The sequence below is a fragment of the Acartia tonsa genome, chromosome 3 (genome assembly GCF_053477335.1).
Source record: "Acartia tonsa isolate MP-2025a chromosome 3, ASM5347733v1, whole genome shotgun sequence".
NCBI classification, from domain to species: domain Eukaryota; kingdom Metazoa; phylum Arthropoda; class Copepoda; order Calanoida; family Acartiidae; genus Acartia; species Acartia tonsa.
The window spans coordinates 58095533-58109423 of record NC_137262.1 but is presented as its reverse complement, the minus strand read 5'-3'; the positions used below and the strand labels follow the sequence as shown (position 1 = coordinate 58109423).

The window sequence follows — 13891 nt, the reverse complement described above, 5'->3', positions numbered from 1 at the left end:
ATTTAGCCAAACCATAACTTTGACTTAAAGTAGTCTCAGAAAGGTTTTCTGTAGGATAAAGATTTTTTATAACTACATACATAATCTATTGAATGGAGGTAATTTTCAAGTCTTTTACAAACAAAATTAAAACGTAAGAAGAATGCTTTATATGGGGGGGGGGGGGGTAATACACCTTCCAATAAATAACCTTAAACCTGTCCAGGAACCTTTCCTAAACATTGTGGAGTAATCTGTCCAGACATTTAGGATATTTACCTATATTTTACTAATAAATCACTGAATCATTTTTAAAAGATTTATCATTTGTAGTTTTATGAAACATACATTTTCTGTAATTCATTTATTTAATAATCTCTCTTTGCGTCAAATTATGGGAAAAGGATTTTTTGAAATCAAATTCTAAATTATCTTATCAATGGTTAATGATAATTTTCGTCAAAAGAATTAATTAACCAACATTTAAAAATTCTAACTACGACATGTACTTTTCAGAGGATAAAGCCGCACAATCTAACTTGACCGTGGCCGTCTCCTTTGGACTGGAGCGCGAGGCTGCGTTCGAGCACGCCAAGGACAGGACGGTCATCTCTTGTCCCCAGCCGAATGGGTCAGCTTACGTGTTTGCCAGGGATATCAATGTGATCTGGCGACATGGTATCTTACAGGTTTGTCAAGATTTTTAATTTATGAACCCCAATATTCCAGTCGACCACAGAACCTTTCCCCACCCCCCCCCCCCCCAGCCACCCAATTTTTAAATTAATTGAAAATAAGGGTAGGGGGAGTTAGTTTTTTGTCTTGTTGTTTTTATTTTAAGTCAAAATAGGTTAGGTTGTATTGGGGACGTGGTATCCTTCAAGTGTTAGTATACCGCAGGTATAGGCATCGAATGGTTAGGTATACATACATGGTAATAAACTCCCGGATGTGAAGGGGTTCTGTGCTCGCTAGGCGCTTTAGGGTAAAAAACACATTAATTATCAGAAAATCTTTCCAAAATTACTTGTAATATCCAAGGAAAAGCATTCATACTCAATACATAAAGTAATTGTAATGCTAAGAATTACAAAATTTTAATCTTTAGAAATTTAATTTCCTACAAAGTTCAGATTAAGATTTTAAGGGAAACTTTCGCTAGAAACATCCTAGAATGCTAAGAATTCATAATTAGCTTCCTAATGAAATAAACATAAAACTCGTAATTATATTTATTTTTGTCTTTGGGAAACGTTTGATGCTTATTAATAAAATATATTTACAAAAGGGGATAAATTTTGATATTTTAGCGGTTAAAAATAAGATTTTATCTTTCTACTATTATTTGCCTGTACAGGAAGTATTAATGAATGTTCTGCTGTCAAGAATGTTTATTAATGTTCTTAATGAAATATACAAAAATTAGATGTTATAGTGTATTGCTCTTTTAATTAAATTATATGAAGGTGTCAAGATTAACAAGTACTAGCCTACAAGTCGCCGTTTGAGTAATGATATCCCCACCCCCCTTAATTTGAAAAAAAATTGAAAATACATGTACTTTATTTCCAATGTCTAACCCCCTGCGGTGAGGACCTAACCTTACGATGCCATAAAGCACACAACATAACCTAACCTAACTTGATCTAAACTAATAAACAAACTTAGAGTGGAAAAAATATCCACCTTCACCCCTTATTTTCCATTTTGGGGGGTTATTAGTGCTCAGTAGGATACTTTGTAAGATATCGCCGAATAACATTTATATTCATTTATTATTTATTACCACCCAAGGTTAATTTTAGATTAACTGCGTCACACGTAAGCGTACAATTCGATATATTATGACTTGGATGTTGCACCAGATTTTCATGTACTCTTATAAAATGATGCTCCAGCTGGCTAAAATAACAATGCCTCCAGTCCAGCCTCTTCACCCCCTCCTCTTAACTCCTACTAGATGAATGAATTGACCAATAAATGAGGCAAGCTGAGTGTCCAACAACTAATTGTAATCTACAGAAAGTGTAATTTTGTGTAACATCATTGGGGACGTGAATTTATCGGCTATTGTCTTATCCCTTTAGATCCCTAATTCATATAATTTTTACTATTTAGATGCCCCCTGAGAAGAAGGTAAAGGAGGGAAGAATATCTGTTATTGCCTGGGGTTGGACACAACAGAGGGATGTTTAGTAGCTACGCTCCTGGCTGGCTAATTCAGAGAAAAACTGTTCTACTTCCAAATGTTCGGCCAATCCAAGACATTTTGAATATTTAAATCACAGTTATGTTTCTTTTTTACAGTGAAAAGCCTAAAAATTCTTTTATTAAATTGTTTTCTTTTAAAAAAATTTAATTATATTAACCAATAACATAGAAATGATCAAGCAATAATATGTTAATGACTATTTAAATATCATTATCTAAATTGAATTTGACTTTATCAAAAACATTCTTTTACTGCCTTGATATTTTAAATGTTAATTTGATAGTTAAAATAAACATCACAGGAAATAATAACTTTAAGTTACCTAGAATAAGATTAATTTATTTTTATATTGTTTGTCAGAAAAGGATCTTTTGTACATATAATAATGGTATAATATTTCTAATCCTAATTAATTTTCCAAGAAATAAGACAAAAACAATCTTTACTACTTCATAAGTATCAAATTATATCTTTTTAGTATGAAATTATACCTCTGCTAGTGAAATCTAGTTTGTTATACCAGATAATTTGGAAAACAAGGATGATAACATGTAAAATTACGGACTACTAAAGATTTTAATATCCGTCAAAAAACTCAAACACAAATAATTTTAGGATAGCCAGTATTTTATATAAAGCTAAGTCGTGCTTATATTTTGTTATGCAAGATTTTTAACATGGTCCATGTTACTATTAAGATGATGCGTTTAAAACATATCTCATTGCCATTGAATTTGATAATTTTAAAGTATAAAATCTAAAGGGTCGTTCAATCACAATTGGAGTTAAGGTTTTAAGTTTTAAATTGAGGAACTGACATGATAACGCTTAGGATAATTAAAAGTTTGGAATTAATATTACATTTCTCACATGTCTAAATCTTTATTAAAGCTATCTAACGTAGGGACGAATGGATACACCATGCATGAAGAAAAGTTTTGCTTTTATTTGTTATTAAATATCATATTAAAGCTTAAAGTGCACTTAAATGCCTACTCAATTAACATATTCTCAAGATAATAAACTACTTTCCATGTGATTTTATATTAAATGCTTCCATAATTATTTTGAAACTGGTGACAACAATTTTTACTTTTTTATCGGTGTTTTAACTAAACTCAATTCCAGAGCAATGAGAGGGAGGTTACAATGGGCTGTTTATTACACTAGTCCTTAAAGTTTATAATAACGTTTTCTTATTCGTTGGTTTTACAACTTTGGGGAAGGTTATTAAATTTTGATTGGTTGGTTCATTAAGTTGAGTATTCAAACGCTTCAACTACTAATTGTAATCTACAGGTAGTTTTGTGTATCATCATTGGGGATGTACTTCAATTTATGGAACCACCTCCCCCCCGCCCCAGAGTAGCTAAACAGTGCTCTAGAATTAAGTTGTGTCAAAAAACCTTTTTTTGCCTTATAGAGCATTTAGATTATTTTTACCATTTTGATATAAACCCCGAACAAACATATTATGCAAATCTGAATTTTCAAAATAGCAGCTTTATTATTCATTTAGGATGATTTTACAATAAATATGAAATGTAGATGCCTCTTTTAGTTACAAAATTCCACTGTTATTTTTTAATTAATCAGCACCAATAAAGCACAAGATCTCAAAAACAGCATTTGGGGGAAATACTGGTGAACAAACATATTATGCAAATCCAAAACAAAGCAAAAAAAAAGGTTTTCTGGCACTTTTCTCCTCTTTTAAGAATTGATTATGATAAAATAATAATTTTTTAAGGGATTTATGCATTAATTATTATGAAATATAGTATAAGGTAGAAATTAATGATTTTTCTAAATAAGAAATGTTTGAAAAAAAATAAATTCGATCCCTATCACTTTAGAGGACAGCTGCCGACCCCCAGTCTTATGGATGAACCTAAATACATGTTAAAGATAAAAATTACCCTAAAATTATACAAAAATGTTTTTTGGTGTGTTGCAAAAAATCTATTTTAAAATCTTGATTTTGAGGATGATGACCTTTAAGATGCCCCTATTGGTGGTGATGGTGAGCCAAATGTTATCAAAGTGCATGTCCTTAATGACAACTTATATATTAAACTATGATCCAATTTTTGTAGTTATAGCATCCTCCAGCCCAGCATTATTAAAAAAGAAAAGAATTGCAATTTTATTTACTTCAATTCATAAGGTGAATACTGTAGTTTTTAGAAGATGGTTATATTTCTTGTTGGAAGTCTCCATTGGAGGCTGCTATGACTACAAAAAATGGTACATAGGTTAATAGACAAGTTGTTGTAATGGGCATGTACTTAGATAACATTTGGCTCACCATCACCACCAACAGGAGCATCTGAAAGGTCATCATCCTCAAAATCAAGATTTTAAAATGAATTTTTTTAACACATAAAAAAACATTTTTGTATACTTTTCAGGGTAATTTTTATCTTTAACATGTATTTAGGTTCATCCATAAGACTGGAGGTCAGCAGCTGTCCACTAAAGTGATAGGGATCGAATTTATTTTTTTTCAAACATTTCTTATTTAGAAAAATCATTAATTTCTACCTTATACTATATTTCATAATAATTAATTCATAAACCCCTTTAAAAATTATTATTTTATCATAATCAATCTTTAAAAGAGGAGAAAAGTGCCAAAAAACCTTTTTTTGCTTTGTTTTGGATTTGCATAATATGTTTGTTCACCAGTAATTCCCCCAAATGCTGTTTTTGAGATCTTGTGCTTTATTGGTGCTGATTAATTAAAAAATAACAGTGGAATTTTGTAACTAAAAGAGGCATCTACATTTCATATTTATTGTAAAATCATCCTAAATGAATAATAAAGCTGCTATTTTAAAAATTCAGATTTGCATAATATGTTTGTTCGGGGTTTATATTTTAATTTTAAAAATATCATATTTGTATTATATTGTTAACTAACTATTGACTCTTGTTTATAATTTTGTACCTAATTTACATAACATATTGTTAAATTTCAGATATTTATAAAAATGGCATTATTGTGATACAAATACTAACTTTGTGGTGAGTAATCTTTAGTTTTTTAAAATTATATTTTGTATTCAACTTTTTGTTAATCTATAATACAAAGTAGAACGATGTCTGTCTGTCTGTCTGTCTGTCTGTCCGTCTGTCCGTCTGTCTGTCCGTCTGAAGCTTAAGATCTCAGTAACCACTGAACCGATTGGGCTCTACTCTTCAGGGAATATACCTACTGGTCCTGTGATGGTTTTAAGCTATTTTCTTGGGGGGTGGGACACCCCCAACCCCCCCAAAAAATGAAAAATACCCCCCCCCCCAAAAAAAAAGTTTTTTTTTTTTCTTTTTAAATATAAAATACGAAAAATTAGGTTGATCAAACCTCCTGGGGCACAGCCCCTAGAGGCTAGGGGCGAAGCCGCTAGTATAATATATTCTGCTTGTGGCTTCGCCTTTATTATATTTGCTAAATTCACTGAGTGAAAAAGTCTTTGATACTTCTTTTATTTATTGAAATATATTTCGGTGGACATTGCAACCTCTTCAGTCTAAATGACATAAATCATATTAATTTAATTTACATATTAAAAGGTAGGTAAAAATATAGAAATTTGTAGAACTATAAATGCAGAAAATGTTGCTAAAAAAAGAAGAAAATAATATGATCAACCTTGAGTTTAGTTGGATATTAAAAGTAAACTGAAATGGATTTTTTAGCAAAGGAAATAATCAGCAGGGGGGGGGGGGTTACAATTACAATTTGTTGCTCTCTTCAAGTAGGGTTGGTGGTAGCCACCCACAATTAATATAGTTCAACATAAAATGCAAAATTTCGGTGAGGGAGAATTAATAACACTAATATGGAAATAGCTTAAAACAATTACTGGTCATTGAAATGTGATGTATAGTCCCTTTCTTCCTGTCTTGAGAGCATTATATGTATTTTGTATATTAGCAGTCAGTTCTTGTGTCAACCGTTTCGGAGCAAGACTTTGCTCTGCAACTCGGCACGAACCTAAAAGTGAATACTTGCTATTATATTTAATATTATTATTGTATGTTTAACTTGTCTTGAATTAATACATTTTATTAGAATATTTAGCTGTTTATTCTTGCTATTACTACACGTCATTTTGGCGCAGTAGTGTAGTACGAACCTATAGCTCAGATTTTCTTTTAATTGTATTATTTCTTTGTTTTATTTTTGTTCAGGAAATTTTTGGACGCGATGAAGGTGGACATTGCTCATTTCAGGAAGTTGTCCCAGGCGGAGAAGCTTGAGTGTATGGTCGAATTGCTGGCCTCGATGCAGGGTGATATTCAGTCCATTGGGGATAAGCTGGATAACCTGATTAACCGAATGGCGCCGCTGGAGACGAAGGTTCAGGAGTTGACGGATAATGTTGATACCAACAGTGCTGCGGTTACAGGATTAGCTAACAGTATGGACGATTTTGAAGCTCGAACTGCTAATGAAAAATTTTGTTTCCTTGAACAAGAAAGTTTGGTGGTGTTGCCAACACTTTCTATGGACAATTTCAAAGCTCCAATTGCTAATGAAAAATTGTGTTTCCTTGAACAAGAAAGTTTGGTGGTGTTGCCAACCAGGTTAGGGGGGGGAGAGTGTATAGGTGGAGAGGACCAGGTAACAGTCAAGGAGATGGTGAACCAGGTCGAACCTCTGGAGGAGGAGAGACATGTGATGTTGGACCAGGTCGAATTCCTGGACCAGTTATGCTTGAAGAATGGAGAGATGGTGAACCAGGTCGAACCCCTGGTGAAGGAGAGACATGTGATGCTGGACCAGGTCGAATTCCTGGACCAGTTATGCTTGAAGAATGGAGAGATGGTGAACCAGGTCGAACCCCTGGTGAAGGAGAGATATGTGATGGTTAAGAACACCATGTCATCATCCTGTCCATTGAAGGACACCACGACACCATCCTGTCTAGTGAAGGACAACATGTGGGTGGAGGACACCAACATAATGTCCAGGGAAAGATATGTGCCGCCCTGGACATGTACTATGTTGGTGGAGGACACCATGAAAGGGGAAAAGGTGCCGCCCTGGACATTGCAGGACAACATGTGGGTGGAGGACACCAACATAATGTCCAGGGAAAGATATGTGCCGCCCTGGACATGTACTATGTTGGTGGAGGACACCATGAAAGGGGAAAAGGTGCCGCCCTGGACATGTATCAGCAGGGAGAGAAGGATAGACATGTGTTGTTAAAAATATATCCTTTTATAGTTTGTTTCTACAGGGAGACGAGGACAGTTGAGTATTGTTAAAAATTGTTAAAAATGTATTCTCTCTACAGTTTATTCCTTTCTACAATTTGCAGGGAAGCAAGGATTACATGTATCGTAAACAAGGACAGACGTATATTGTTAGACATGTATTTCTTTCTATAGCTTATTCAGGACAGACGTGTATTGATTAAACGAGTATTTCTTTCTACAATTTGCAGGGAAGAAGGATTTTCTCTACAGTTTTGGATTGTATCAGCAGGATATACATGTACTACGGCGATTTGACAGCGGTGTGGAGCAACTTTTTCTATAATGAACGAAAATTTATCTGCTATTGTTATATCCATGTATATTACTGATCTAACTCGGAGATGTTATGTTACAAATCATATAGATTATTTGTGGAGCAACTTTTTCTAGAATGAACGAAAATTTATCTGCTATTGTTATATCCCTGTATATTACTGATCTTACTCGATTTTTTGGGAATGAACGTCAATTTATTTTCCATTGTTGTATCCATTGCTAATCAATGTAGATCTCTGATATTATTCGAATTAGTGGGATAAATGTTAATTTATCTGCCATTGTGGTGTCCATGCATAAGGTTAGAATTTATAACATATAATTTGGAAAGCGCTGACATTGTTTAAATAATAAGGAGAGAAACGAAGCAACTCTATAAAGTTTGTGATGGAAAATAATTTGATTTATGGTAATTATTTGAATTCTGGAAATATAACATTTTGTTAACTATTGAATACGAGTTTATGAGATTATGTTATTATGAAAATCAAAATATATGCATTTAGTTTTTTGTTTTGTTACACTGGAATTGGATATTTGGATATATTTATTTTTGTTTCAGACTATTGTGGTGTCTAACAGAGATAAGAATAATAAAAAAATTGAAGATGGATTAATTTCAACGAAAATAGGAATACAATTTTGTAAAATTGTTAATGGAAGAAAATTGATTTTATTAAATGTTAATATCGTGATTTTATGAAAATTGGATAAAAATTTGAAATTAGATACTTTAAAAGGTATTAGAATTTTGATGAAAGGCTGTAAATTGTTTTAAAAGTTGAGTCAGTTATTATGGTTCTAAGTATTTAATTTTAAAACAATTATATTGCGGTTTATGTATAAATAAGAGTAAAGCTACTCTTAAGTTTATATGTATGGAAACAAAATATTTTGAATATGGTTAAAATGTGCTATGAATAATAATGATTGTACTTGCGTGAAGATAGATATGTGATCTTTGATCTGTGATATATTATTCATAGTACGAAATTTCTATTATAGATAGAACAGAAATTTTGTTTGTTTTGTTTTTGAATTTACGTTGATTTGGATTGATACATACTTGTCATCATGATCAGTAGAATGTGATATTTGATTGGTGGGCGGAATTTTTGTGGATTTAACTAGATTTATTTTAAACAATTAAATGGCGATTTAAGATTGGAATGCATAACTCAGCAAAAATTTTTAATGAAGCAAAAATTGTTATTCAGTATTTGATTATGATGTGAGATAGATAGAGAGAGAGAGAGAGAGAGAGAGAGAGAGAGAGTGAGAGAGAGATATGTGTGTAGAATTGGATTGTACAATGGACATATTATATGTGGATTAATTATGATATGTGTGCAGAATTGAAATGTATAATGGACATATTATATATATATGAATGAATTATCGGAAATATTTGTATAGTAGGAAATGAATGTTATTGGAAATATTTGTATGGAGAGAAGAGAAAACTTGTTGATGTGTGTACAATGGATATATTATTTATGGATGTTTGTTGAAAATATTTGTATGGAGAGAAGAGAAAACTTGTTGATGTGTGTACAATGGATATATTATTTATGGATGTTTGTTGAAAATATTTGTATGGAGAGAGGAGAAAACTTGTTGATGTGTGTACAATGGATATATTATTTATGGATGTTTGTTGAAAATAAAACTTTGTGCAAGTTTTGACAATAGATCTATTATATATAGGATTGTGTAGGGAAGAGATGTCTATTGTGTATATCTATATCCAATGATGGGTGATGCAATATAGATTAATACTAAATGTGTTGTTTAGACTTGGTGGTTAAATGTTGCAAGTTTAGTTTGGCTTATATATGACTTCTATTGTAATTGAAACGTTTTCGAATATGATATATAAACCAAGGATATTAATATTCATAAAAATGGAGCATTAACACTCGTATAGTAAATGTTGATATATGATTTATATGATATATGATTTTTATTGTAATGAGGATATGATGTATAAAAACAAAGATGACAGCATCCGTAAAAACGAAGCAATGGAATGGCAGGACAAATGGACATCAACACTTGTGTAGTGTCAAAATTAAATAATCAGAATATACGCGTATAAGATTCAATGCAAAATTGTAGGACAAACGAACATCAACACTTGTATAGTGTCAAAACTGAGAAAATAAGTGTATAAGAGTCGATGTAAAATTGTAAGTAAATTTGTTAAAAAAGAACTGATTGATACAGATTGATGTTTTACTTACATTTTATGAACTTGCTTATAGAGTGGCTTCGCTTGTAAACCGCTTAACACGTAGCACATCTACTTGTCGTTGGGTAGGTGATAGGTTTAAATCTCGGTCTGACACTGAGTCATAACTAACAAAGTTAAAAATGGTTCCTACTGCTACTATGTCAGATACTTGAAGTAAATGAAGTAAATAGTTAGAAGTAAATAGTTAGAGTGAGGGAATGCCTTGGGCTAAAACAGGCGCAATTCAATACCATGCACAGTTAAAATTTCTCGAAAAAGGTTGTGCATCTCAGAGTGTTGGTTGTCTGAAGGGTGATTGGATGCTTGACATTGTAATCATAAGTATTGTACTTTGTTGTCCCAGGAATCAATATACATCAAAACAATCGGATAATTAGATCATATAGAAATTTGTGATCAAATCAACATGTTTACAAATGGAAGTATGGACGTCATAGAAATGATTATAGTGTTGCTACGTTTTCTAAATTGTACCTACCTGCTGCAGAAATCATCATGTAAAGTTCGAAATACAAAAAGTAGATAGATGTAAAGTTTGGAAGCGATAGTTCAATGCTGACATGTATTAATTAACGAAAAAAGCTAAAAGGATTGACGTACAGAGTGACGGAAGGACGAACGGTCGTATGGATGGGCGGACCGAATCTAATTATAGAAAAAACAAATATATCAATAACACAGGGTGGTCAATCAAATTGCACTCAAACTTGAAATTGGAACATTATGTGTTGCTAAATTTTGGATGAATCAAAATAAGTTTTTTTTTAAGTTTTTGTTTAACTTAAATTTTTTGTTAAGGACACTCGATATAGAATAGTATATATTGCGATTTAGTGATGTTGATTCAGCAAAATTATTTATGAAGCTTAGAATTTCATGAAGCAAAATTGTTATAATGCATTAGATATTTGTGTGGAGCTGTCTCTCTTCATGGAGAAGGGGGGTGGGCAAAAATTTGGCAAGGAAAGTTTGCACTGTCTCTCGGAGTTGGTATGCGCAAGATGGGGTGGTGCAGAGAGGTAGCTGCAATGATGAGCAGGAGTTGGGCGTTGTATGCGCAAAAGTTGAGCTGCGCAAGAAAGTGCTCTCAGGTATAGAGAAAAATAGTTAGTTGTGCTTCAACTTTCAAGATTCTAATACATAAAAATAGTTGTGGATGATATAAGTTATTATTCAGATATTTCATAGAATAATTAGGTAAATTTTTTACTGTATTAGACTAATATATTGTATTAAGAATTATTTTTATGTTGCTCGATTATTGACAAACATTTGATTAATATTATATTTCTTAATACATTTTTAAGAAGACATGTTGAAATTTTATTTGTTAAGTGATAACATTTAAGTATGGCATCTAAAATAATTGTATTATGTTTTAGATTGGTCGAAAAGAGGAGTAGTTGAGATACAGTATTACCTGTTGGTGAGTTTTAGTTTGTTAAGATTTTATTTTTAATGATGTTCAATATTGATATACATTTGATTAATGTTATATATACTAATACATGTTAAAGAAATTATTTTATTTTGTTGAGTGAAAATAGAATATGTATTAAACAAGTTTTGGCATCTAAAATGATTGTATTTTGTTTTAGATCGGCCGCAAGAGAAGTAGTTGGTGGTGACTGAAATCTAGTTTTGAATTTGGCCATTGTTTTGTGTTGACATTGGTATTATTTGTAGGTGAGTGATTTGTTTTGTTTTATGATATAGTTAAAAGGTGTGAGAGAGAGTGGAGGCTGGTATATGATACACTTTGCTCTGACCGATTATATGTTGAATTGTTGGTGGAGAGAGAGTGGAGGCTGGTACAGGATACACTATGGTACATGACCGATTATATGTTGAATTTTATGATTGTTTAGTAATTGGGTCAGTAATATTGTGAAACATGCTATTGCTGCTGTAGAATCTGTTTATAGATTAGATGTGAAGTCTGTTGAAGTTCAGAATGCTAAACAGGAAGCTAAACAGGAAGCTAAACAGGATGCTGAAGCGGCTCTCAATGGTGCGGTCGGGAGGCTTGGAGTGTCACCAGGAAGGTAGATATCAAGTTCAAGGTTCCTGTATTCTCTGGCAACTATAAGGAGATTTAGTGATCATAAAAAGTACCTGAAGCTAACAACTGAGTGCTTGCACAAAACTCCAAAGGAAGCCTGTGCTGGATTGACAACATATTTGGAATGTAAGGAGCTGCTGGAGTTTATGGATGTTTATGGATTTACTGATATTCTGTCTATTGTGCAACAGAATATGTTTCCTCATGATGTACTAGAGCTGAAGAAGAGAGTTGAAAGTAAAAGGAGAGCTGATGATGTTACAGATTAAATACTTGCAAACAATGATTGATGAAGCTATCTTTGAGCTTGAATATGATATCTCTATATATGGGAAGACTATTACTGATCTTGGCAAGAAGAGTCTTAAATCAACCAGTAGTGGCAAATCATATGCAGCTAATGATAGTACTGGTGATAGTGATGATCATAATCCTACTGAAGCAAGTCAATCTGTTGGTACTGTTGTTGCAACCCTTTCTCAACCTGTTACAAATACTCCAATCAACAGTCCAACTGCTGCCAAGGAGAAGAAAAGTAATTTAGATTTATAGATTGCTAGATTTATAATAACTGTTGAAAAGTTTTGAAGACTTGGAGGTGTTAAATTTAAGCATTTAAGCAACAGTTGTGGATAATAAGACGTCGGAGAGTAGTTTTGAAGCTTAATTTGAAAATTGAGGATTCGTATGTCAAGGATAATGAAATAACATTGAGTTAAACGAAATATGTTGATATTGTAACATTTTGAACAGATGTGCACAGTGTGCCAGAATAACGTAAATAAATGCACAGTGAGTCAGGTAGATACAAAGAGCTAAACGAATTATGTTGATATTTATTTTGAACAGATGTGCACAGTGTGTCAGGATGATGCAAATAAATGCACAGTGAGTCAGGTAGCTACAAAGAGATGTATTTACAGTTGTCAAAATGAGAAGTATTTAGTTGATAGATAATGATAAACAGAGATATACACCATGGGCTAGAAGCTATTGTGAAGTTGTGCAGAATTTTCAATAGCATGCATTGTATCTTAAATATATTTATGACTGATAAAACGGATATTTGTAAGTTGTTAATACAGTGGGCAGTTAAAGTAAAATGCTGGTTAGTGAAATTTTAGCTGTTCTAAAGAAGGCGGGGCTTAAAGATGATGTGGCTGTTGTAGATTTGACTGCCAGGTTGGATATCTTACTTGTCAATAGCTGGTGTTTTTGTCGATAGTTAGTATTGAAAAACGAAATGGATCAGATTTCGAATCAATCTATGGTGAAGGTTTTGGTTGCTTTTGTGTGGCTGCAGTTTTCTCTGTGTTTGTTGTTTCTGTTCATTGTTGTCAACGTTATCATTGGTTGGAGTGACGACAGTAGCATCATTGTTATAACGAAAATCATTGGCAGTTTCTGTATTTTGAATGACATGTCGATTTTTGGATTCTAACAGAGATGTTAATAGCAGTTATTGTGGTTGTCATTATTAGGCTTAAGTCATGCCTGACTATGCAATAGATATAATCTCCTGGATGATAAATGTGAACAGCAGTTCTGATTTTTGACCTGAGACCTCAAACATTTGGCAGGTTTGGTTACTAGAATGGTTGAGTTAGATGCTCGGTTGGCTAACCTTCAGGATCAGCAACGTATTTTGAATCAGGAAAGGGTGAATTTTGGGAAGTAGCTAGAGTCGATGCTAGAAAGGATTTGATCCCAATTTTTTGAAGAGATTGGAGGCTTCTTGTGGTGGAGGTGAATGGCTGTTGTGTTGTTTGAGAAAATCACAGTTGCTAAGTGGAAACCAGTTTATAACTAAGTTTATAACTAAGCTAAGGTCAACTGGTAT

The 13891-nt window shown here is 32.7% G+C and overlaps 3 protein-coding genes across 4 annotated transcripts in view; 2 read left to right on the top strand and 1 right to left on the bottom strand.

Annotated features, from left to right (window-relative positions):
* LOC145314677 (uncharacterized) overlaps positions 1 to 2973 on the top strand; it is a 30837-nt gene extending 27864 nt beyond the window's left edge. Inside the window, exons 8-9 of the mRNA XM_080154691.1 lie at positions 496 to 668; positions 2098 to 2973. Of these exons, the coding sequence (XP_080010817.1) occupies positions 496 to 668; positions 2098 to 2175 (251 nt within the window). The 3' untranslated portion in view covers positions 2176 to 2973. The remainder of the gene's footprint in view (positions 1 to 495; positions 669 to 2097) is intronic.
* Positions 1 to 13891, bottom strand: part of LOC145314679 (large ribosomal subunit protein bL20-like) — a 184246-nt gene that overhangs the window by 164457 nt on the left and 5898 nt on the right. The gene's annotated exons all lie outside the window — the stretch shown is intronic.
* Positions 5171 to 13891, top strand: part of LOC145314965 (uncharacterized) — a 37131-nt gene continuing 28410 nt past the window's right edge. The window contains exon 1 of the mRNA XM_080155039.1: positions 5171 to 5218. The gene's annotated coding sequence lies outside the window, so the exon portion shown is untranslated. The remainder of the gene's footprint in view (positions 5219 to 13891) is intronic.